Below are 23,872 nucleotides of genomic sequence, written 5' to 3'. Positions count from 1 at the left end.
GACAAGAAAGTCTAGAAGTCGAGGACAGATGTGTGTGTGTGTGTGTGTGTGTGTGTGTGTCTGAGTGTGCTAATATATCAGGACAAGAAAGTCTAGAAGTCGAGGACAGGTGTGTGTGTGTGTGTGTGTGTGTGTGTCTGCAAGCCAACATCTGGTTGTGATAATCCCAAGTCTGGATGTAGTGGGTTCACCTCTTAACCTCTCCGTGTTTACACGTCTTCGCTGGAGGAAAGGTGTGGTCTAACCAGCTGTGTACTCTGGCTGATCAGCGGCTGATAAATCACTCTGACAGTCCGTCTGTTTTAGAGGCTCAGATCAAGTGGGCAGACACGTGTGGCTCTTCCACACCGCCAGTCAACGGGAGTACAAGGACACAGACAGATATTATGTGCAGTTTGTAGATTTTTTTTATTGATTTATAATAAGAGTTTAGAGCGACAGTATGAAATGTGCTGGCTGGAGGAAGAGAGAGAGAAAGAGAAAGAGAGAGAGAGATAGAGAGAGAGAGAGGGAGAGAGAGAGAGAAAGAAACAACCGTCTGCTTTATGGAATAACAAACAGGAGTGAGAGAGAAGAGAGACAATAAAAAGAGTCACTGTAGATTGGCTCAAATAAAAGTCACTCAATGACAACTTTTGTGTCGGCTGTGTTTTCCCCCGCGTGCTCACATTGGCTGGGACTCCCTCATCAGCCAATCGAGCGCCTCCTTGCGGCCCTGCCTCTCCAGCTCCACTCCGGTGATGGCGCGGCACTGTTTGTGGTACTCGTTCACCCAATCGCGCTGCGGGGAGAGATAAGAGGGGCATGTCACCAGGGTGGCCTCACTCACAGGGCACAGCGACAGGGCAGATAGAATGACCAGCCCTTGGGCTTCACACCAACTCGCTCGTTGGTACAAACTTACTGTCGCTTCACTTCAACCAGCTCAAACCGCATACTTCCGTCAGTACACTGCTAGTGTACACTGCTAGTGTGCACTGAGTGCTTACTTGCGTTGTGCCCACTATTCGATGGTTAGTACTGTCCCAATATCTGCACTATGTACTTAAGCTAAGTATTTGAAGTGTGCAAGTAGGCGGTTTGAGACACAGCCATAGTGTGTTTTGTTAAGCTGCTTTTTCATACATTTTTTTCATGTTTCAAACTAAGGAAATATGGTACTTTAGTAAAGCAGACACAATTCAATGTCTATTGACACACATACAGTATTTATGCTTTCTCCATACAGTATTTCAGCAAATCCTATGCACTATGATGATCAACCAAAACAACTCCTGCTACTGTAGGTCAGGGTCCGTCCAGCGGTGGGCGCTACTGAGTACCGTAATTTCCGGACTATGAGCCGCGTTTTTTTCCCATGCTTTGAACCCTGCAGCTTATATAACAGTGCGGCTAATCTGTGTGTTTTTACAGCTAACAGCCACTGGGGCTTCTCAACCTATGGATATTACAGGTTACAGTCCAACACCTGCGGCTTATAGTCCAGTGCGGCTTGTCTATGTACACATTTGTTTTTTTTCCCTAAATTTCTCTAGTGCGGCTTATATTCAGGTGCGCCTTATAGTCCAGAAATTACGGTAGCCCCGGCAGCAAATCCTATGCACTATGATGATCAACCAAAACAACTCCTGCTCAGTCAGGGTCCGTCCAGTAGTGGGCGCTATTGAGTAACCCCGGCAGCTGAGCGCCTCCTCAACTCACCTCCTTCTGCGTGAGCAGCTCTGTGTTGATCATCTTGGTCTGAATGGGCACCAGCGTGATGGTCTCAAACGTCAGGCTGCCTCTGTTCCTGAAGTTGTACTGGGAGAGGGCAGGGGGACAGGGGACAAACAGTTACTTTACTGCTCATTGCATTTGGTGATAAACAAACTTGGTCACCTGATTGTGGAGCGTTTTAGCTGCTCGTGGCACACTCACTTTGGGCTTGGCGGGCACAACCAGGACTAGGTTCTCCAGGCGGATACCAAACGAGCCGTCCTCGTAGTAGCCGGGCTCTGAAAGAGTTCATTAATAGTGTTTATCTCCCTCAACAATGGAATTCTCTTCTCTGATTGGCTGATGGGGTGGCCATTAACTTCGTATAACCTGCTACCTTTGAAGTAGTTCCCGTAACACACTTGAATATTAATTCGCCAAACTCGTTGCGAAGTTTAAATGAACTTTCACGTAGCATCCAAGCTGAAATACAGACGTGCAGAACCATAGTAACATTGTAGCATATGACGGAGGTGGATTGTAGCTAGTTGGATGCCATGTAGGCTATAAAAGTAGCGATCTTTCAAAGTTAAAGTTAATCAGAATCCTGGGATATGGCCGCTTGACAACGGCAGAGATAGAACTAACGACTGGCTTTTAGCCGTAGCAACCAGCCATTTAGAACTAACGACTGGCTTTTGGCCATAGCAACCATCCATTTTAGAACTAGTAACGGCAGTTTTGTCCTGCAAGTAGAAAGTTGATATGTGGCGGAAAGTAGTCCCACAGTCAAGACAGTTTTAGCGATGTTAACGGACGCAACGGTGGAATAAAACTATGTTCTAAATATACAGGTTATGAATACAAACGGGAGATAAGCGGGATAACGGCCTTCGAGGTCGACCGGTTCGATGGAAATAATGGCACGGCGGAGGTAACTCCGTCTCCGTGCTTCGCACGTCGCCGGAGTTCTAGACCTCCACCTAGCCATTATTTCCATCGAACCGGTCACCTCGTCGGCCGTTATCCCTTAAGCCGCCTTCACATTGGCACAGTAGATACGGCGGCGAAACGGCCGGAAGTCATTCATTTCCTATGGAGATTCGCAGACCGTATGCGAATGGGTCCGAACAGTGCGGTGCGAAAAAAATCGGGTCCGTTGGTCATCCGCATGCGTTAAAATAATTGAACTCGTACGACAGCAACGGACGGTTCCTATCCGAAGGAAGTTAGCGTTGCTATGGTACTGATAAACAAATTGAATATCTATCTTTTATAATGTCATATTACATGCTTTTAAACGATAAAGTTTAAAACAAAAGTCATCGAAAAGGAACGTGTATGATCCATAGTGGTGCACAAGCCCATCTTGTGAAAAATAAAATGAACGGTTGATGTAAAATAAATAATTATTTCCAAACGAAGTTTTTTGTCATGTCACTGTCTTACATGGTCTTTTAACACTATTAGGGCAGTTAGACAATTAATTTAGAAATAAAATAGCACTATTGTACATTTTACTCCCAAACTCGAAAAGCCTCCGACACTTCCAACGGTCAAGTCCGACGTCGTACGGGGGAGCACTGCGAATCACGGAGTGCCAATGTGAAGGCGGCTTCTTACTTATGTCTTATCCACTGAAGTGTGCCTCACCTGCAAGCGAGCGTTTGATTAGGCCACATCACTCTTTTCTTTCTGTCGCTCGTGTTGCTCTGCTATTTTGAATGTGGAATGTGACGCAATAGAAGAGCATATTTAACAGAATCAGTGTGGACAGATTAGTGTCGTGTATTGCACACTATTGAAGTATTATCGAAACCGTTTCAGCAAACAACTGGAATAGTACACGGCTCGAAAAAAGAAGTATGTTTTATTTCACACAGCTACTACTATCATTAGCCAACATCGCAGCAAACAAGAGAGCGCCCCAGGAGGCGGATACTCTTATTTATACTTTTCTGAACAGACCAATCAGAGACGTCCACTATCTCACTACCAATCAGAAATGGCAAAACTATTAAACTAAAATATCTGCGTGGAGCACACCACAGATAGCATTCAATGCCACAAGACAGACGCTTACTCAGATGCAGTTAGGATATGATCTTAATACAGTAAAGCCAAATATCCAAAGTGGAAGGGATTTAGAACACTGGTTGTGTTTTAGGTGGAGAAGCTACACTACACCTTATTAAAAAAAGGGAAAAATGCTTGACTGCAGCTGCAAAACTGTGTGTGTGTGTGTGTGTGTGTGTGTGTGTGTGTGTGTGTGTGTGTGTGTGTGTGTGTGCTCAGCGCTCGCACCATCACTGACGATCATGCCGGACTCTAGCGGCTCGTCGGCGAAGGTCTTGTAGCTGATGCCGCAGGGCCCCTCGTGGACGTTGAGGAAGCAGCCCACGCCGTGGCCCGTGCCGTGCAGGTAGTCCAGCCCCGCCTCCCACAGCGACGCCCGCGCAAACGAGTCCAGCAGGTGACCTACGGGGGGTGGGGGTGGGGGTGGGGGGTTAGTGAGTTTAACATTCAGTCATCTATCTATTAATGCAAGGAACGTCTGTCTGTGTGTCAGTCTGTCTGTTCCACGCATAACTCTCGAACCACTCATTTCATGCAAAATGTCATGTTATGCAAACAAAAAATGCCACATCTACGGGCTCTGCACAGCGGATTTGGACAAGTGACCACACAACAGCTAAACCCAAGACCCTGAAGGCCTTCTACAGGCCTGGAGAGAGGGAGTTGCCACACCCATGGCCGATGGCCGATGCTACACTGGCTACCTCAGTCCAGATAAGATACTATGAGATCCAGTGTAGTGGTCATCTCCTGTGTTTACAGCTTTGAAGTTCTGGGTTGATGAACAGGCTTCAAATTGCACTTCATGATAGCACCTTATTGAGCTTAACATTCAAAAACACCGCTATTTGAATTGAAGAACTAAGGAGAGCAGTATCTAAGAGACCCTGAATACTTTGGGCACTGCTGTGACATTGTGTAGAGTAACTACAGTAGTGTTCAGACCGGTCCGGTCGTAGGAAAATTCATTAACACACAATGTGTGGCCCTTCTGAGTGCTGTGAACTCACCTTTGGTACCGTTGGGGAAAATGGCCGCACAGACAGCAATCTGGCCCTTCAGGACGTAAGTGAAACACTCCTGGGAGAGACAGAGAGAGAGAGAGAGAGAGAGACAGAGAGAGAGAGGGAGGACAGGGACGGGAATTACAACCAGCTAACTGCTTGTGCTCGTACTCCTGTCAGTGGCTCTTGGTTCAGTTCAATACGACTGGGCCAAAGTATTTACCTTTTCGTAATCTGTGGGCGTCCCAAAGTGCATTGTGCGGGTTACATCGGTCGTCCCATCCCTGTGGTTGAAAAACAATACACGGCACGCTCATTATTGCACACAATGGAACAAAGGAAAAGCTGTGATCTCGTTTTTTCCGAGCGTCGTCTAGATTGAGTCTGTTTGTCTGCTGTCTTCCATTCTCTGTGCGATTATTTAATGGCAGATCAAGTAACCACTGGGGATCTGAAAAGGGTGGAGGCTGATGGGGCAAACGCCCCTATTGTGTGTGTTTAGCTTCGCTCCACGCTCCTAAGCCATGACTGTTCAAAAATAAACAAGAGTAGTCTTGATGGGGCCAAAATTAAGATCCCTAAAAAACACTTTCATTGGAAAAAAAACAAAATTCAGCAAATGCGTTTGGACATCTGGATTGTGAATTGAGGAGAGGAGAGAAGAGAACACAGCCAACTGAAGGGGACGTTGCACTTACATGTACTGGGCTCCAGAGTCGATCAGGTAGAGCTCATTTAAGGACAAAGTTCTGTTGGTCTCAGGCAGAGGTCTATGGAAGGATAAGAGCCAGCACAGCCATTCAGTCATAATAAATCCAAAGGTCGTTGTGAATAGTAATTTGCGGTGTATTAGCCGCATTGTGTATAAGCCGCAGGACAGTGTCTTATGCAGGTTAACAGAAACAAAACCATATTAATAGCATATTAATTGCCCCCGTGTATTAACCTCATAGCTGAAGAAATTTAGCAAAATCAATGTATAAGCCACGGCTAGTAGTTGGGAAATTATGCCATACACAAAAACAGCAAATATGAGGATATCGAAGACATCAGTTGTTTACAACAGAAGATGATATTGTTTATCGATTATTGTTCATTGCTATATTGCACTGTAAACGCTAAACAGTTTCACGGTACTCTACCCTGGTTGAGGCGGGCGGCGTACCTGTAATGTATGATGGCGGCGTTTGGTCCCACGCTGGAGATGGTTGGGAAACTCAGGCCCACAAAGTCTTTCTGCTGGCTGCAAAAAAAATTAAAAAAAGGTGAGAAACACACACACACACACATCAACCGGAGGCCCCATTCTCCTCTGCTAAGGCATTATAGGACTAAGGGACATGGACACACTCCAGGGAGATGAAGATGCCGCTGTTACAAGTGTAGAATGCACACGTTATCAGCTGTTGATAGAGTCAGAGCAAACCCTATAATCAGCATTACATGAATGTAAAGGAATCCTAACACAGAACTGGTGTAGCCACGTTTGTTTACTCATGTAAACATACCAGAAAACAAAAACAGACAGAAATGTGCATGAACATGTTGTTCTCACCATCTCCACTAGATGGGGTAGTAAGGACACATCATCGCAACATGAATTACCGGTAAACCCAATTCGCTGCTCCTCTGCCAAAAAAGATATCAGAGAGTGGAGTTCCGTAATGCACCACAAGCCTGGCAGGGAAGTTGGCAACTTGATCTGAGAAGTCGAATACCACCATGGGAAGGGACACAGCATGGCCACCTGTATTAGCACAACCCTGAGTATGTGTGGCTTCAGACAGAGAGGAGCAATTGAACAACTAAATCGTTGGAGAGGGGAGGATTTTTTTATGCGAACCTCCAGTCCAAGTCCTCGGTGAGTGCAGCAGAAGAGGGTTATCATGTCATATGGCCATATGGGGACAAACACAGCCTAGAAGAGCCTGCTCTATTCACACTAGTGCTGATCAGTTCTCCTGAGTCATTTACACAGTATACAGTATATGTGGCAAGCAAGCAACCAGGGCCGTGTTTCCCAAAACCATAGTTGCATAACAGGTTAGCAAAGTGTTTTTGGGAAATGCATCCCAGGTTTGACAACCTTCCATAAACAACACCTGCAGGTAGAGTTGTACCAGAAGTGATCAATCATACACCCCCTGGACTACAGCTCAGGGCCAGACTCACGTCTAACACAACTCAAAGCACTTCTCATCTCCTTCCTTCCATCTCATTTGAGCAACAGGAATAAAGAAACACTCTTTATCGCTAAAGAGGTTTTCAATAAAGAGGTTTTTTAACTAATGTCTGTCTGAATGTAAAGTCAACTTGTTTTATTCACATATCGCTTATTTTAGCTTGCAACTGGAATTATAAATCAAAACAATCCTTTACTTATTGGTCAAACATTGGTCTATGTTTTCGTACATGAATCCTTGAGTTGCGTTATACGCCTACGGTTTTACAAATCCCCTTCTGGAGCCATCATCGGTGCGCAATCATGATTGATATGCAACATGTTCCCGTTTCTATAACAGTTCAATGTGTCATTCATGTCATTTGATGAGTAAGCAGATTAAGTGTAATTGCTGTGGCTTATGAGGTTTAACCAGCCGACAACAAAATCGACCCTTTGTCAACGGACTGAGCTCACAAGAGAAAGGTGAAGTGTTAAATAGTGATTTAAAAATCCAAACAAAAACACTTCCCTTGAGCATACACTCAAATGGTCATGCTTGATGAACAATGGTTTGACCTTCAGGTCTTCTTCAGGTTCATAAAAACACAGGTAGCTCTTGTGATTTAACACACCTGTCCTACAAGGGTGGAGACAGCACATGACCTCATTTCCCCTTACAAGAAATATTTTATTTGTTTTATTTTAAGTAATCCTGTGCTGGGAAAAAAATGCCAGACAGTAAATGCATTCTATGAATTGTCATTAGTCTAAGTGCTAAGTGAGCATTTGTTTGCACAACTTGAAATTCTGGAAAAGGAATTGCAAGTGCAATCGGGTTTTTAAAGTAAGGCTGCCACGTCGACTTGACTACTGGCACAACTACAGTACTTTGCAGAACTTGTGGACAACATGAAATGTTTATTTCTGTTTTAGACAGGTCAAAATATTGGCTGAAACATGCACTAAAAAAGAATTGCAGAATTTATTTGATTTTATCATGTACATCTGTTGCACATGAATGAAATGTCTAGGTTTACCGAACTGATTCATGCCGTGATGACCCAATTTGATCCAAGTCATTTCAATGAATTTCAAGTTAAGATGAACAATTTGTGTTTGTATTGTATGTGTGCTTGATTGCATGATTGTATATTTGTGTTGACTATCAGCTGTGCACCAAATTGCCCCTTGGGGACATTAAAGATAATCTAATCCAATCTAATCTAATAATTTCAAGTTAAGATGAAGTATTTATGTAATTTCAACCTCATTGTGATATACAGGTGATGCAGAAAGTAAAGTTTAGATGTACTTAGTATTGCAACATCAGTGTTAGAGGACATTATTTAATGTGGTGCCGCAGTATTAAGAAGCATTCCTTTAAGTTGAAAACATGCACTATAGAACCTCAGATACGTTGTGCATGCTCAGTACCTAACGCAGCCATGGTGGGGAAAAAAAGCATGGTTCATCTCAAAGCATAACGTAAGGAACAGCTCCAGATTCTACTGGTCTCTAAGCAGCCCTCTCCTCTTTAAGAAACTCATCTGTGTGGAAAAATGCCAGACAGTAAATGTGTAGTACGCTTGAGATACACATATGGAGTAATATAAATATTAATAAGTAATAATTATAGTATACATATAACATTAATGAAAAATCTGTTCAGAAATAGATTTCCTCAGAATGACTAACTATCTAGGCTGGGTTAACCCTGTCTGACCTGTATGGTGATAGCCAGACTACTAACTATGTGCACTCCAAGGCACATTCAGTGAGTTTCTACAACTTGACCTGAAATTACCTCCAAATTTCACATCTCACTTTCATTTCTATGGAAATGGTTCACCTCAAAATACTGGCAGCTGAAATTAGCATCCTTAACTATGTTACGGTGAAGCTATTATGTAGCTATGTGGCACACCCAGATTATATAACAACAGGTGAGTGTGATTGTTGTGGTTCATAAGGTTAACAGACAACAAAATCGGCCCTTTGCCAACAGACTGAGCACATTCTAAATGCAATGCACACAAGAGAATAAATAGTGAAAAATAAAACACTCCTCCGTATTGGCACTTCCCTTGAGCAAAAACTCAAACAGTTTGACTCATCCCAGGTGCAGGACAGCAAGTCAGTAAATGCTTAAAAAGTCCACACACTTCTTGAACATTTTCCTCTTTTGGTGTTTTGCTTCGTCATGCTGGCTGAACAACGTTTCGACCTTGCGGTCTTCTTCAGTTTCACAAAAACACAGGTAACTCTCATGATTTAACACACCTGTTTACAATAATCCTAAGTAATCCTGTGTTGTGAAACATTGCCAGGCAACAAATACATAATATGCATGAGACACAATACCAAAAATAACAAGGAAATAACTGACTGAAATACAAAAAATATCCGAAAGGTGTGTGGACGTTTTAAGCATTTACTCAAACTGCTAGTCAATCCTGCTGCACAAACCGCACAATTTTCTGAAGAACTTCATTAAATCAGTGAGCAAATCATCAAGCTCATTTAATCAGAATGAACGGAACTGGTTATGTGGCTGCTGGGCTACATTGCTCAAAAGGTTGCCCCGTGCATCATCACTTTAGAAGTGTACTGTATGAGGGCATGGGGGTGGCACACTTAAATGTGTTATGCCAACATCACCCATTGTGGAGGATTCTCTAGCCTTTAACAGCTACAGAGTATGCAACACTAGCTTTCACACTCCTCACAATAACAGATTTCCTCAGCATTACTAGTTATGTGCATCGCAAGGCCCATTCAATGAGTCTCTACAACTTGACCTGAAATGGCCTCCAAGTTATACTGTACAACATTTCACTTCCATTTCTAAGGTAATGGTTCTCCTCACAATGCTGGCTGTTACAATTAGTTCATTATTCATCTGAAACTATGCTATAGTACAGCTGTTCTGAAGATATGTGGCACACCCACATATAGGGGGAAATGTCCCACCCACCCACATATAGGGGGAAATGTCCCACCCACCCAGATGGTGGGAAATGTTTTGTTCCAACCCCTTACCATAAACCCTTTGACTTCCTCGTGCAGAGATATAAATGATCTGATGCAACAACAACACATCAGCTATGCAGTGAATGTTATAAACAAAAGTAAAAGTATCAGACAAAAGAATTAGTGTGTGTGTGCGTGTGTATTTATGTGGGTGTGTGTGTTTAAATGTCTGTGTGTCTTGGCTGCAGTGTGTGTGTGTGTGTGATGTTATCACTGGCATCCCCAGACTGTGCTAGAAACTAACGACAGGCTTCACTTTACCTTCGAAACTCCTCCGCCTTGTCAGCCGCTGAGATCTCGGTCACATTGCCTTTAGGAATCTGAAGGACACAACAAGACAAAGCACAAGTGAGTGTTGACAACGCTGCAGCCCTCCACATCCACTACAGCATGAGGTGGACGCTCATAAATCAGGATTTCAAAACAACAACACACATGTGACGGCTGAACGGCAAAAGCACTGTTGAAGGCGGTGGGCAGTACTTGACAAAACAAAAGCACCTCGTCAAAACATTTAGTTTTAGTTGCTTTCAGCGTGAGCATCCTTTTCTCAAAGTGATACTCGGAGCTGCATACTGCCTGTGTCGGTTTTTGATGACCTGAGTCCAGCCGGTTCTGACCTGAGGTCAGTACTATGGAATGTCCACACGGGGAGATGCCCCAGACACTACGGGGGGTGTGTGTGTGTGTGTGTGTGTGTGTGTGTGGTTGCAGGCCTGTTTTCATATCGCCTGTTGGTGGTGTCACATGAGCGAGGCCTATTACTCTCTGGGCCTGAATGAGAGATGACCCCAAACAATAGCGCGGCCGATGGATTACTGTGACACAACAATGGCCCGCGCTGAAACCCAATAGAGCCCCCCCAAACGCTCGCCCCCGTGGGCTCCGTGACTCGGCGGTGTCACGGGACCGCGCCCCCACACGGGCGATGAAGCGCACAGTCGTACCTCTTTCTCCAGCCAGGCGAAGAGCTCACACAGGGCCACAGCATCCTTGATCTGCCAGGGAGACACAAGGGCATCACACATCTCACACAAGGGCATTATGGCACATCTCACACAAGGGCACGGCACATCTCACACAAGGGCATCACACATCTCACACAAGGGCATTACACATCTCACACAAGGGCATTACACATCTCACACAAGGGCACGGCACATCTCACACAAGGGCACGGCACATCTCACACAAGGGCATCACACATCGGCATTTTGCAAACTCACTCACTCAGTCGTTTTGTACACTTTCCAGGGAAAGGGTAAAACATGGTGATTTCAACACACAGACTCGATACAACAAATATTTACTTTTTAAGGTGAGATATCAATATTTTGGAACAACCAAATCAAACAAATATTAATATCACTATTAATGGCCAACTACATGGCCATATACAAGCTACTGATATAAGCGTAGCAGTGTTGTAAATTATGCTTACTAAACTTTTAATTTTACCATTCATACTACATTCCATGTTTATGGTTCAAGTCGGCGTCCTATAATTATGTCTGCATTCATCATCTCCAAGTGACACAACCTATAAACCTCAAACCTCAAGTGACATGCAATTGTTTCAAGTGATTCGACTTGTTCTGAGAAGCCATAGGCTGTAGTTGGCAAGCTTCCAGCCAAATCACACCTAGTCAATTTTAAAGCAGCAGAGAGCAGCACTCTCCACGAAAAGATTGCAAGGAGGTTGCAAACTGTTGTAAATGGCATCGACCGGAAAAGCGATGGTTAGAGAATGTGTTGTAGCTAACAGGCATGGGCTACATAATGTCTAATTAATTAGACCTTCTCTGGGAGTCCCAGACCTGCTTTGGATGATGGGCTGTATATTTGCTCTGGGTTGGTTAAGTATGTATTTTCATCATCGTTCATTCATTATCAGGTTGAATACCTCCTGAGGTGGTCAAAGTTCGGTTCGTGTTAGAGGGCTCTGAGTTCGGTTGCGGTATTCACATACTGTATGCATAAAAAAAGGAAAGTCAAAAAAGAGTCATCCACCTGAGTGGAAGGGTGACACATTCTCATCTGTGGCCAATGGCCATCCACTGAGCATCTTTTGGCCCGCGGCTGCAGTGCATGCCAATCTAGTAATATTGATGTACGGGAAACCTGTCAACGGCCATGTTGTTTTTGGACTGTTCATTAGAGTAGAACAATGGAGAGTGGTTTGAGGATGACGGAGTGGATCACGAGCTCAGGTAAAACACGCGTGATTCTTCATCTCCGTGTGACAACCTTTAAACCTCAAAGTGACAAATAAGTGGTGCGATTCAAAAGGCGTAGTTGATAAGCTTCCAGCCTAATCACACCTTGTCAGTTTTCGCTGAAGTTATACAATGATTTCCATGTAACGTCACAGAAGACATTCACATGCAACGGAGGGAGCAGCACTCTCCACAAAAAGATTGCAAGCAGTTGTTGGGTTGTAAACTGCACCGCCCGAAATAGAAATAGTTCTAACAGGCTACATAATGTCTAATTTATAATGCAGATGGAAGACAAACATTGAGATCCAACTCTGAATGCTACTACTATTGAGCCAGAATACAAAGCATGCCAAATCTAGATTATAGCAGCCAACTATTAGGTCAAGTTTATGGGTGTTTTTCACATAAGGTGTTTTTTCACCGAGAACGAACCTGGTGTTGAACTGGTGCCGTTCAGAATTCTTTGAACCGTGGTGCTATCTAGTGAACCAGCCCGCATTTACACCAGTTCTGAACAGAACCAAGGATGCGTCATCAACATGGGTGGTGCATGCAAAATCAAAAGTTAATGAGATGCATAAACGGGAGAATGATATGACCAGTTGTCCCATAAAAACGGCAGAAACTAGCTGTTTTAAATGCTAGTCAACGTCTGCAGTGTAATGCTAGTTGAATCGTTTTGTTTACTCATGGCAACAGTTGATAAGGACGGAAAACTCATGCTTTTAGCCTTCTTCCCTCTGAAAGACGCAATGACACGCCCACTCCGGTTCGCAGGAAAAACCAACTATTTTTTGGTTCAACTTCCGAACCAAGGTGCCACGTTCCGAACCGGCTTTTGTTTGGTGAAAACGCGACGAACGGTTCAAATGTTGGTTCGCGAACGGGAACGGAGCCGGTTCTCTGTCGGTGAAAAAAGGCCTATATAGTCCCTTTAAAAAGAACTGAACTCAGTCCACAAAGAGGACAGGAGAGAGAACCAAAACAAAAGGGACTCAGTTCATTTTGTATTCACATTGGCCGGGTTTCCCAGATTCGTTAAGAAGCTCTTAAGTGCTAAGAACTTCTTAAGAGTGTTCTTAGAACGTTCTTAGAGCACTCCTAAGAAGTTCTTAGCACTTAAGAGCTTCTTGACGAATCTGGGAAACGCGGCCATTGTGAGTTAATTTGAAAGAGGACTCCGATTTCTTTCTGGTGCACTTCAGCTCTGGTGGCACCTCCATTTTCTTTATGTTACACTAGACCTTCTCTGGGAGTCTCAGACCTGTTTTGGCTTATGGGCCATGTAGTTACACTGGGTCGGTTAAGTTGGTGGTCCTAGTTCGTTAAAAGAGTTGGAGTTCGGTTGGCGTGTTCACATATGCACAAAAAAACGCTGAGTCATGGAGTTTGTGTAGGAGGCTGAAGGGTGGAAACATGTTATAATATTTGTGGCCGTCAGTTTGGCGGCTTTTAGCCTGTGGCTGCATGCCCATATTGTTGCGTGCCCATATAATATTGGTGTACGGGAAACCTGTCTATGGACAAGTTGTTCTTGGACTGTTCATTTTACTGAGGATGACTCAGCAGATCACCAGCTCAGATCAAACACAGCACCTGTATCCGTTCCAAATTCATCAGATGTTACATGGATAAGGCCAGCGATAAAGCAGTGAATCAGACAGGCCTAGTAAAGAAAGACACGGCCAATCCCCCAAACCAGGTTCAGTTTAATGCACTTTACAAGAGTGTGGGAATGCGGAGCTGCACACTAAACCCAAATCAGATTCAGATTAATGCACTTTAGAGTTCTGAACCGCATTCACACCCTCCTATAAACCCAAACCAGATTCAGCTTAATGCACTTTAGAGTTCTGAACCGCATTCACACCCTCCTATAAACCCATACCAGATTCAGCTTAATGCACTTTCGAGTTCTGAACCGCATGCCCACACTCCTATAAACCAACCTCCCTTGGGACAAACCCTGGCTACAGCGACCACAGACACACAGGTGGTTTTACGGTCACCATCTTTGACAGGTTTGCAGTTCACTCACGTGGGCCATTTTCATCCCTTCGACCTCGGTGTTGTTCTTGACAGCTTTGGCGAGGCAGAGGGGTGTGTAGGGGATGGGGGACCTGTGCATCTATTGAAGAACCAAAAATATAAAATATAAAATATATAAAATATGTAAACATCACTAGGCACAAGTACATTTGATACTACTCTGTGGATGTGTTGCTACTTGCCAGTCTCACACACGAGTCAGGTGATATGTACTCATGAAAACTGAAGACTGCTACAAGTGGGTTATGTTACATAAATGACTATCAATATCACAAACAATAGGAAGGGAAGAGAAGATACTGTTCTTTATATCATATTACACACCATTACACCGTGTCCTGGAACTTCCAGACATGACGGGCAGGTGCGATAGCCAAAATATTGACTTAAAAAGGTGCGTGGTGTTTCCAATTAGTCTTTTGCCTTCCCCTTTGTCCTTCATGCTTTGCTTACGGCTGTTAGTCACACTTATTACATACTCAATTTCACTCTGTCAATCACAGAGGATTATTTGACAATACACTTGTATCTTGATAATCCTGTAGTGAGTCTTCTGTGGAGTATACACTTACAACACAAGGCTCTGGTAGTGAACTTACGAAAAGCAAATCAGTTGGGTCAATGAGAACCACAGCATGTAACCTTTTGCCCACTATTAATACTTTTGAGTTATTGAGAAAAAGCTTCTATTCAGTAACTCAACTACTGATAAAGGGGATATGAAGGACATCACCGGACAATTCCTGCTATAATAGTAGTGGTTTACCAGTCTGCCAATGTGATACCAATAACGTAGCAACGTTAATACAATAATGTATCAATACTGATGATGGGTACGCTCTGCAGTGGGGCCTCATCACTGTGCTGTCCAGTGCTCTCTGCCCTGTCCACTGATGCCCTGTCCAGTGATGCCCTGTCCACTGATGCCCTGTCTACTGATGCCCTGTCCACTGATGCCCTGTCCAGTGATGCCCTGTCCACTGATGCCCTGTCCACTGATGCCCTGTCCAGTGATGCCCTGTCCACTGATGCCCTGTCCACTGATGCCCTGTCCACTGATGCTACTGATGCCCTGTCCACTGATGCCCTGTCCTGTCCACTGATGCTACTGATGCCCTGTCCACTGATGACCTGTCCACTGATGCCCTGTCCAGTGCTCTGTGCCCAGTGCTGTCCTGCCCAGTGTGGCGTACTGTACCTTGGGGATGGTCTGGGTGAGGGCGCAGCTGGCCTTGTCACAGATCCACACTTTCTCTTTGGGGCGGAGCCCGGCGCAGGTGGCCTGCAGCTCGGTGTGCACCAGCTCGTACGGCGCCGCCTGGACGCTGAGCTCCGGCCGCCCGGGGGAGTCCAGCTGCAGGTGCTCGCGGATCACCGGGTTGGCCAGTCGCTTCTGGTCCACAAAGAGTCTGGAGGGGACGGAGAGGGTAGGACAGAGGTATTGGGCAACAGGAAATGACATCAACAGACTCAGTGGCTAATGGTATGGACTAGCAGAGAGACCACATCATGAAGAATCAGTGAAAGTGATCTATGTAAAGCATCTTTCTATCATGACATACTACACATAACATTCATGAAAATTGTTTATTGTTTCATTATTTTTCTTTAATCCAAAATCTCCAACAAATCAATTAATTTACAATGGTTTAGATTTGCCAATGTCAATCGTTTCATTCAGTTCATGGATGAGCATGCAAAACAAACTGGATCTGGACCTTAATTTGGGGCCAAACCCAAACATAAATAAACTGACTCAAGCCTCTTTTACCTGATGGAGTTCAGCCCCACGATGGCGTAAGCGAAAAACACTGGGTTGTACTCGATGTCTGATCCTCGCAGGTTAAACAGCCCTTCAAGACCAATTCAGAGCATCAGCAGAGACACAACACAACACTTCAACACACCACAACACATTTTCACACCCCCCCTTATTCTTGTCTTGTTTGTCTTATACTGTATGTTGTGCGTCTTATGTGTCGCTATGCCTGCATGGAGAAATTGCCCCTCGGGGATAAATAACGTTTTTTGAATTGAATTGAATTGAATTGAATTTGCAAGTCAAAAAGCGTGTCTATTAAATATTGTACAAAGAAAAAAAAACACTCTCGGTGATCCTCCACAGGCAATTCCCACCTCCACTGGCACACTTCAACCACAAGTGACCTGTTGGCGACCCCAATCAGGCTTAATTAAACCGGAGCATCATCCTAACGCAGGGTAGCCACTCTGGCACAAGGGCCCCATTAGACAGATGAGGCTGCTGAGGGGCCTGGGGACGCACCCTGCCATAAGGAGCAGGCCGAGTCGTGATCAACACTCAGCCACAGCATCTGGGAGATGACCGGGCTTCAAGGGTGGACGCTAGTGGACATCGTGTTCAGAGCGACGCCGTAGGTAGGGGGAAGAGGACAGTCATTCCTTTGACTGCATTAGAAGACTCGAAAGACTGAGTCAAATCTGACATTACCGGACAATTACCGGACTTTTTCGCAAACTAAAAAAGCTTTCCATGAATTCTGTATATTTCTTGAATGTACAAAAAAAAAAAAAAAACGGTTTGTTTCAATAAGCCTCATCAGTGGGACACTGAAGTGCACCCCCTATCTTGTACCAGACATTAGAGGTAGTGCAGTAAAGTGCTAAAGCTATGTTCTGTGTTTGCTGGTGTCTCAGCTTTCACTTGAAACACTAATGGGTTTTTTTTCTCATGAGCACAGTTAACCTGTCAGCAGATAGTTCCTTGCTCAGATGTGGCATCCTTTTCAAATGGGTAATTACCCTGGCTTGTACCTAATTATAGATGCATCAACATCAACAACAACAAACTTACAAGCAATTTCATCCAACGCTGTGACGACGAACCAGGAGATCTTCCTCTCCGCCATCTTTGCCCTCAGAGCGGTCACTTTGTCCTGCCATGACAAACCTGCGGCCATGACAACAGCATGTGTGAAGTCACACCTCTCCATGTTAGCATCAACGGCATGTTATTTCAATCAAGCATGACAGTACATGACACCGTTTCACGCAATGTGAGGATGAATGATTTAAATGACATGGTAAAAGACAGGAGTAATAGTCCAATGCCCTGCAAATATGCAAGATTTATAACCTTGAGATACCAGCAGTAAGATGGAAAGGCATCTAAAATAGAGATTAGACCGTCTCAGATTAGATTGAGACGGTTGAAAACTGTTTCCTCCTTGGAAGCCCAGATTTGTGAGTCACTACTAATGTGTTCACCAGAGAACACTGGTTACATTTGAGATACATTTCAGCCTTATTTTCCCCTATTTTGATAATCATTCAGAGTAATAACCTACAAAAGTAAAGGTCTAGATAGATATTAGCATCACCAAATAATGATGTTTGTGTTTTACTAATAAAAAAAACATTAGTCATGTATAGACATTCTACCCCAATAACGTTCTATGCAATCCTGAATGTATGCATCGGTCTAAAGTTATTTCTACAGTATTCCTATTTGAGTCTGTGTTTTAAATGTGCTTTAATTTGTATCTTCTTTATTTATATCTACTTTTATTTTTCACATCTAACACTGTCCTCTCTCTCACACTCTCCACTATGTGTTTTCGCCCAGTGCTGTCCAGTGACTGACTGACTGACTGACTGACTGACTGACTGACTGACTGACTGACTGACTGACTGACTGACTGACTGTGCGGTGGCCGTGCGTGCGGCGGCTGAACTGACCGGTGTACTTGAGGCCCAGGGCGATGAGCGGCGTGCTGGGGCGCTGCGGCCGGTCCTCCCACACCGCGTCGATGAGATTGTCCGCCACGGCCACCAGGGCGTGGCCCGCGCCGGACAGGGCCTTGGACATGTTCTTCCACTGATCTGAGAGAAGAGGGCAACGGCACAGAGAAAGGTCAAAGGTCATGCCCATCAACCACTGTTTATTCAGGGTGAAACTGACTGAAGCGTGAAGCTCTTTCACAGCAATGCCCTAAAATGACAAACAAAGATAGTCCAATAAAAACAAACATGTGCTGGAACGACTCGCCACTATACCCGGCCCTAGCACAGACAGACAAACAAACAAATTAACAAACAGGCCTCATTAACTGTCAAAAATTTAAATCCAGGGGCTGGACGGAGTGGTGTGACTTGCCAGCGTACCCTAGTCTGGTTTTCACCATACTAAGCTCAATCTTTTAAGATTGAACATTAGTCTGGCGAGGCTGCGCTTTGTTTCTACTGCACTTCACGTCGCTTAAGTTTCGTTACCGTCACGTCACCGGCCAATAGTGTGCCAGGACTAGAGTATGGCCGTTTCTGATTGGAGCCAAAGGTTCTGCCTGTGAACGAAGAAAAAAGATCTGCTGGTTTCCAGCCTAAGCTGCCGGGCGAAATTCAAATTCCCCGGAAGTTCAGGCAGGGTTCCTCCAGCCTAAGCGTACCCATAACCCAGCATACTTATTTTTAAATAAAAAAAAAAAAAATGTAAAAATCCAAGGTGCGTCATGAGAAAATCAGTGGAATCTTTCACTGGAAGCTCATCGTTTATTTTCTAAAACGGATAGTTCCAGTCCTTGATTGTGATTGGCTGAATCACGTTCGATGCCGTTGTAAATATCACGATAACCTCACACCTTGACCGCATTTCGTTCTATAGTAATGCGCTAACACAAAACTAGCACAAAAGTTAGGGCGGCTGCGTCTCGTTGTTGCATGGCAACCATTCATTTGGAGGGAAAATATTTCTTGGCGGAAGAATGACTATCTATGAATATATCGTTACTTTTTCGCTGCTGTGCCTTTGTTTCATGAAATCTTGCTAGATCGATGTAGTAACCGTTTTAGAAAAGCAATAAGCCACTCAAGGCCGTGGGTTATACTGTATAATCAAACAGCTAAGGGGATTTTAGGCACTCCGCTTCGCGTCGTGCCTAACAACGCCCCTTAGCTGTTTGATTATACAGTATAACCCACGGCCTCTCGGGGCTTATTGCTTAAGTTCACGCTCCTCTAGCTCTGTGTCTATGCGGGTATTGTCTGACACCTATCATTTAATCATGCATGCTTTCAGCCCATTGGAGAGCATCCAAACATCGGTGACAGGAGGTAGTGTAACCCTGTTGGACATGGCAGAGCTCGAGGGCCAAAGCTGAGCCGTGTTTTGTGAACATGTCTGTCTACGGGGCAGGCGGGCGGTGTGCTGACCAGCTGCAATGATCCAGGGGTCGACGCCGACCCGGGAGTTCTCCGGCAGGATACTGATGAGCCAGTCCTCCTGGGATGGGGTCTCCTTCAGACCTGCGGCAGATCACAAGTCACAGATCAGCTAAGACACAAATCACAAATCACAAATCACAAATCCGTCACATGAAGCAAAGACAAGAATCTGCTCCATGGTGGCCCATTAAAAAAAGAGAATGAGGAAGGATTGAGGAACGAGGAAGGAGAGCAACATATTACAATAGTGTGTTATCTTGTGGAACAGCACAAAATGTTTTCTTCTGGAAGCTAGTCAAGTCAACACCCTGAGAGGAGAGTTGCGGTAAGTTACGCCTAGGAGCATTCCTCAGGCTTTTATCAATGCCCAAATCTCCAGCTGGAAAACGTCACAAATGGTCAATTTTCAGAGAGATTTTTCCATCCAACAAATTTAGGCTTGTACATCAGACATATCGAGATATAATCTGAAGTTGCCAGAATGGCTCATAGACACCTTTCTGTCAGAGTAATCTCAGGTAAACATTTCACAGCATTACTTTAAATTTGAAGGTGTCTGGACAAACACTATATGACTACCTGCACGGCTCAGCCTCGTAATAACACATTTACCATAATAGTAACGTCCAAAATTGCTTCCATCAACAGAGATGAACTGCACTTGGGAACACAAATCTTTTTGCAGATTTATTTGTTTATTCATTTCTGTGAGTCATCATGATTACGTACCAGGAAGTACATCAAACAGGACATTAAAAACACTAATCTCATCTCCTTTGCTAATCTTCGGTCTGTGTATCAGCACTCATATGTGATCCATGATAACAGGACACTGCTATATGACTGTGCAATAGTGGCTGTGTTGTAAGATCCTCATGCTAAACGTGAGTGATTTGGTTGTGTGGACACTGGACGGACTCCGCCGGCCTTACCCATCTTCATGAGGGTCCAGTTGGTGTCCATCTGCTGGCTGGCCTGCAGGAAGTAGCGGCCGTCCGTCCACATGGCGGCGTGCTGCTCTGTGATGATGGCCGTGCCTGAGAGAGAGAGAGAGAGAGAGAGAGAGAGGTCACAATCACTGAACCTTCTCAAACAAAAATAGAGTTCACAGCTATTCATAAAGGTGAAGCTTTGAGGTTTTGTTGCTTTGTTTTCGGTCACTTCACCAATACCCAGCTCAGTTAGCATGGGCATACCTTTGTTTTCTGTTACTTCATCAATAGGCTATGTGCACGAAAGGCTCTTCCAGTCGCTCATTTATTTCAAGGTGGAGGGGTAACTGTGTTGCACTGACATTTCAGTTATATTCGGCACCTTATCTTCACACCAACACAGAATATCTAGTTTGCTCAATAATAACAATTTTAGCACACGCATAAATCCTTCTTTATCGTAACATGCTGATTCACTAGGTGCAACGGCCAACCAGGTCCGTGTAGACACTAATTACATTGACGATAGCGGCAGATTCAAAGACACCTGGCTCTACCAGAAACAAACATGCCCAAAACAAGCATTTTGTGCACGTAGCCTATACCCAGGGCAGTTAGCATGGCCATACCTTTGTTTTACCACAACATCTCATGTTGCTCATAACTGCAATACAATGTCTTTCAAGGCCACAAGGGTTTACAAACAGCCATTTTAACTTGCGATGAGAACATGTCATTTCGGTTCTCATATTCTTGAGGTGGCTCAGTTTTATGAAACAAAAGCACCAGGAGGCAGGCTGGCATTGTGATTTGTCGCTTTTCAAAGACCCCAGTCAATGACCCATTATCATAATACCATCTGAGGGCACAGTTTCACTGAATCAACCTATTTTCGTCTCGCAGACTGAGGAAACCCAAGCCATTCCATGACCCATATGCTTATATTACTCTCGAAGTCTCACTCCCAAACAGGCTTATTGGGTGCTGGCGGACACAAACACACACACACACACACACACACACACACACACACACACACACACACAGTCGAGGCGTTACCTGCAGAGCCATTGAAACCGCTGATGAATTCACGTCTGCAGTCACAGGGGGCAATGTATTCACTCTGCAACAAATGTGGGAAAACAGTAGGGAATGAGCGAGCGAGGGAGCGAGGGAGGGAGGGAGGGAGGGAATGGAAGAGCGGAGGAAGGAGGGAATGGGGGAGGAGTGAGACAGAGCAGAGAGGGGATCAGCTGCATGTGCAATCAGAGCTGGAGAACACTCTGCTGAACTCATGACCAGAGTTTAAAAGCCCTGTGAGACACTGGCCCTAATCAAAGGTGATGAGAGAACAGAAGCCGGATCAGACTAAATGAGCACGTATGCACAGAGAGATAGAGAGATAAAGAGAAAGAGAGAGTGAGAGACAGAGAGAGAAAAGAAGAAGCAGAGAAAACAGTAGTTTCTAGGCTATTTAAAGGTGGAGTCAGTGATCACATGCAATTTCAAGCCCACATTCAGAGATCTCCTCACACTCCTCTAGCTGCCCATCCCGTGGGTACACTACTTAAGGGGAAAAAAAAAGGTCTCTGAAGGCTCCTAGACTCCGTGACCAACAAAGTGGGGGCAGCCTGCCCCCCAAATAAAACTGTGTGTAGAGTTTCTCTAGGAATGCTGAAGGGAGGCTATCTCTTATGTTTTGTTTGGTTAAAATATAATGTACGATATTGGACCAAAGCATCTGCAAAGATATTTTAATATAAACATAAACAAACACTATGTTGTGCAGAATCACTGACTGCGCCTTTAAAACGAATTATATTATTGTGATGATAGATGAGCAGTCAAGTCAGTGACTAAAGGGACATTACTGAAAATTAGAAATATAGATATCAAGTTCCTGTAGCTTTGACTTAGTCTCATCTCATCAGCTGGTTAATTACATGATTGTATGTAAAACTATAATTCTAAGCATGACTAAAACAGGACTATTTCAAGTTTAATCCCTTATCGAAAAAGCCCAGTTTCATCCACTTAAGAAATATATTTGACATAGAACGTGCTGATTTTTCTATTCAAACGGGTCTGCTGCCTGGCGTGTACCTGGTGGGCATCTCCAGACGGCACTATGTATGCCTGGATGGGCTCCTTCAGGTACTTGCTGTTCCTCATCGCCTGGCGCAGTTGCCGCAGCAGCTCCACGGTTATCTTTGGGGACATGGCAGCGTCTGCAGGAAGACATATTGTTAGGGACGGCCACTGATCGACAGGGAAGAGCATAAACGTAGTCAACAAAGATGCAAGAGAAACTAGACGAAACATGATATTTCTTCAGTTTAACAGATCAACACACATACAACAGTTGCATGCGCTCAAAATGGCTGACACCCAATTGATTATTAATGATATGATAACACAGTATGCTAATTGAGAGAACAATTGAGCTTGCTACTAATAAGAATCAATTTGTGAGACAAATAAGGGCAATCTATTAATATGAACAAGCGACGATTACCTGAACCCATGATTGTGGCGTACAAGATCGAGAGATCAGGAAGAAGACGTGGAGCTCGAAGTCAGCAAGTCTAAGATCTTTAACCTTTAAGTCTGCCAGGCTGTGCTTTCCAACAGCTCTTACACTGCTTTAGTTAAACATTGACCACTTTGTTATCCAATTTAGACAATAAACTTTTCCCCACAGATACCAGGCCCTGTTCATGTCACTAAACCTAACACTGACATTGTATTGCTTGCTTGTTGCAACATTAAAATATATCTTGAACTGAATCAATCTCTCTCTCTCTTTTTTTTTTTTTAAATCGGCCCTCTGCTGGGAGTCAAACAATGTTGATGTGGTCCATGGGCTTGGGCCCTCATCCAATCAGCTCATCAATAGCATCGCAGAGCTCTCTGATTGGCTGAACTCATACAATGTTTACTGGAAATGAGAACTATGTTTTCTTGTAGACTAATTTTATCGCGCGAGTCGTATTAGATTATCGAATATGTACGTTAAAGATACATACCGCCAGAGGACATCTTGATGCAAAACAATGTTTTTAGATTGAAGCGATTTTATGTTGATGTCAGCGGCTGATGATGAAAGGTGTGGCACCCCTTTTACCGTTACCCCCTAACTAAACTAAAAAGGGGGGTCGTCCACATCAAACATGACTTTTTTTCATGAGCTGAGATGCAATACGGAAAGGTCTCTATAATTGCCCACAACTATTTTGTCAATTCCATAGCCGAGGCCACATGAAAAACACGTTAAGCTTAGCGTAGCATAGCATGGTCAACATGGCATGCAAGCGCTTCCTCAGAAAACAAAACAACACCATTCATTCGAAGTCGGCATCGCGTTATCTAGCTGGATTTTGGAGCAGATTAAACAAACTGTGCACAAACACCAGTGAACATATAGTCATTTACCTCTTGAGATGTGATTCTTTGTTACCAAAAGTGTTATTTAAACTCTACTGTTCCTTGTGCTCACTTGCAAAA

General features: G+C 44.3%; 1 protein-coding gene across 1 annotated transcript; it reads right to left on the bottom strand.

The window, feature by feature from the left end:
* Nucleotides 1–417: 417 nt before the first annotated feature.
* xpnpep1 (X-prolyl aminopeptidase (aminopeptidase P) 1, soluble) lies at nucleotides 418–23,810 on the bottom strand. Its single transcript, XM_062545710.1, has 20 exons — nucleotides 23,801–23,810; nucleotides 22,472–22,596; nucleotides 21,428–21,491; nucleotides 20,369–20,473; nucleotides 19,425–19,517; nucleotides 17,955–18,098; nucleotides 17,071–17,166; nucleotides 16,009–16,090; nucleotides 15,436–15,646; nucleotides 14,227–14,316; nucleotides 10,917–10,967; nucleotides 10,231–10,289; nucleotides 5,941–6,018; nucleotides 5,474–5,545; nucleotides 4,999–5,059; nucleotides 4,782–4,851; nucleotides 4,000–4,173; nucleotides 1,918–1,994; nucleotides 1,702–1,800; nucleotides 418–781 (listed from the first exon to the last, which is right to left on the bottom strand). Exons 2-20 carry the CDS (start codon nucleotides 22,586–22,588, stop codon nucleotides 665–667), a joined length of 1,860 nt encoding a protein of 619 aa, XP_062401694.1. The 5' UTR covers nucleotides 22,589–22,596; nucleotides 23,801–23,810; the 3' UTR covers nucleotides 418–664.
* Nucleotides 23,811–23,872: the final 62 nt, after the last annotated feature.

This window comes from Sardina pilchardus, chromosome 1 (assembly GCF_963854185.1).
Source record: "Sardina pilchardus chromosome 1, fSarPil1.1, whole genome shotgun sequence".
NCBI classification, from domain to species: domain Eukaryota; kingdom Metazoa; phylum Chordata; class Actinopteri; order Clupeiformes; family Clupeidae; genus Sardina; species Sardina pilchardus.
Note: the sequence above shows the minus strand (reverse complement) of the source record. Positions and strands in the feature narration are given on the sequence as shown.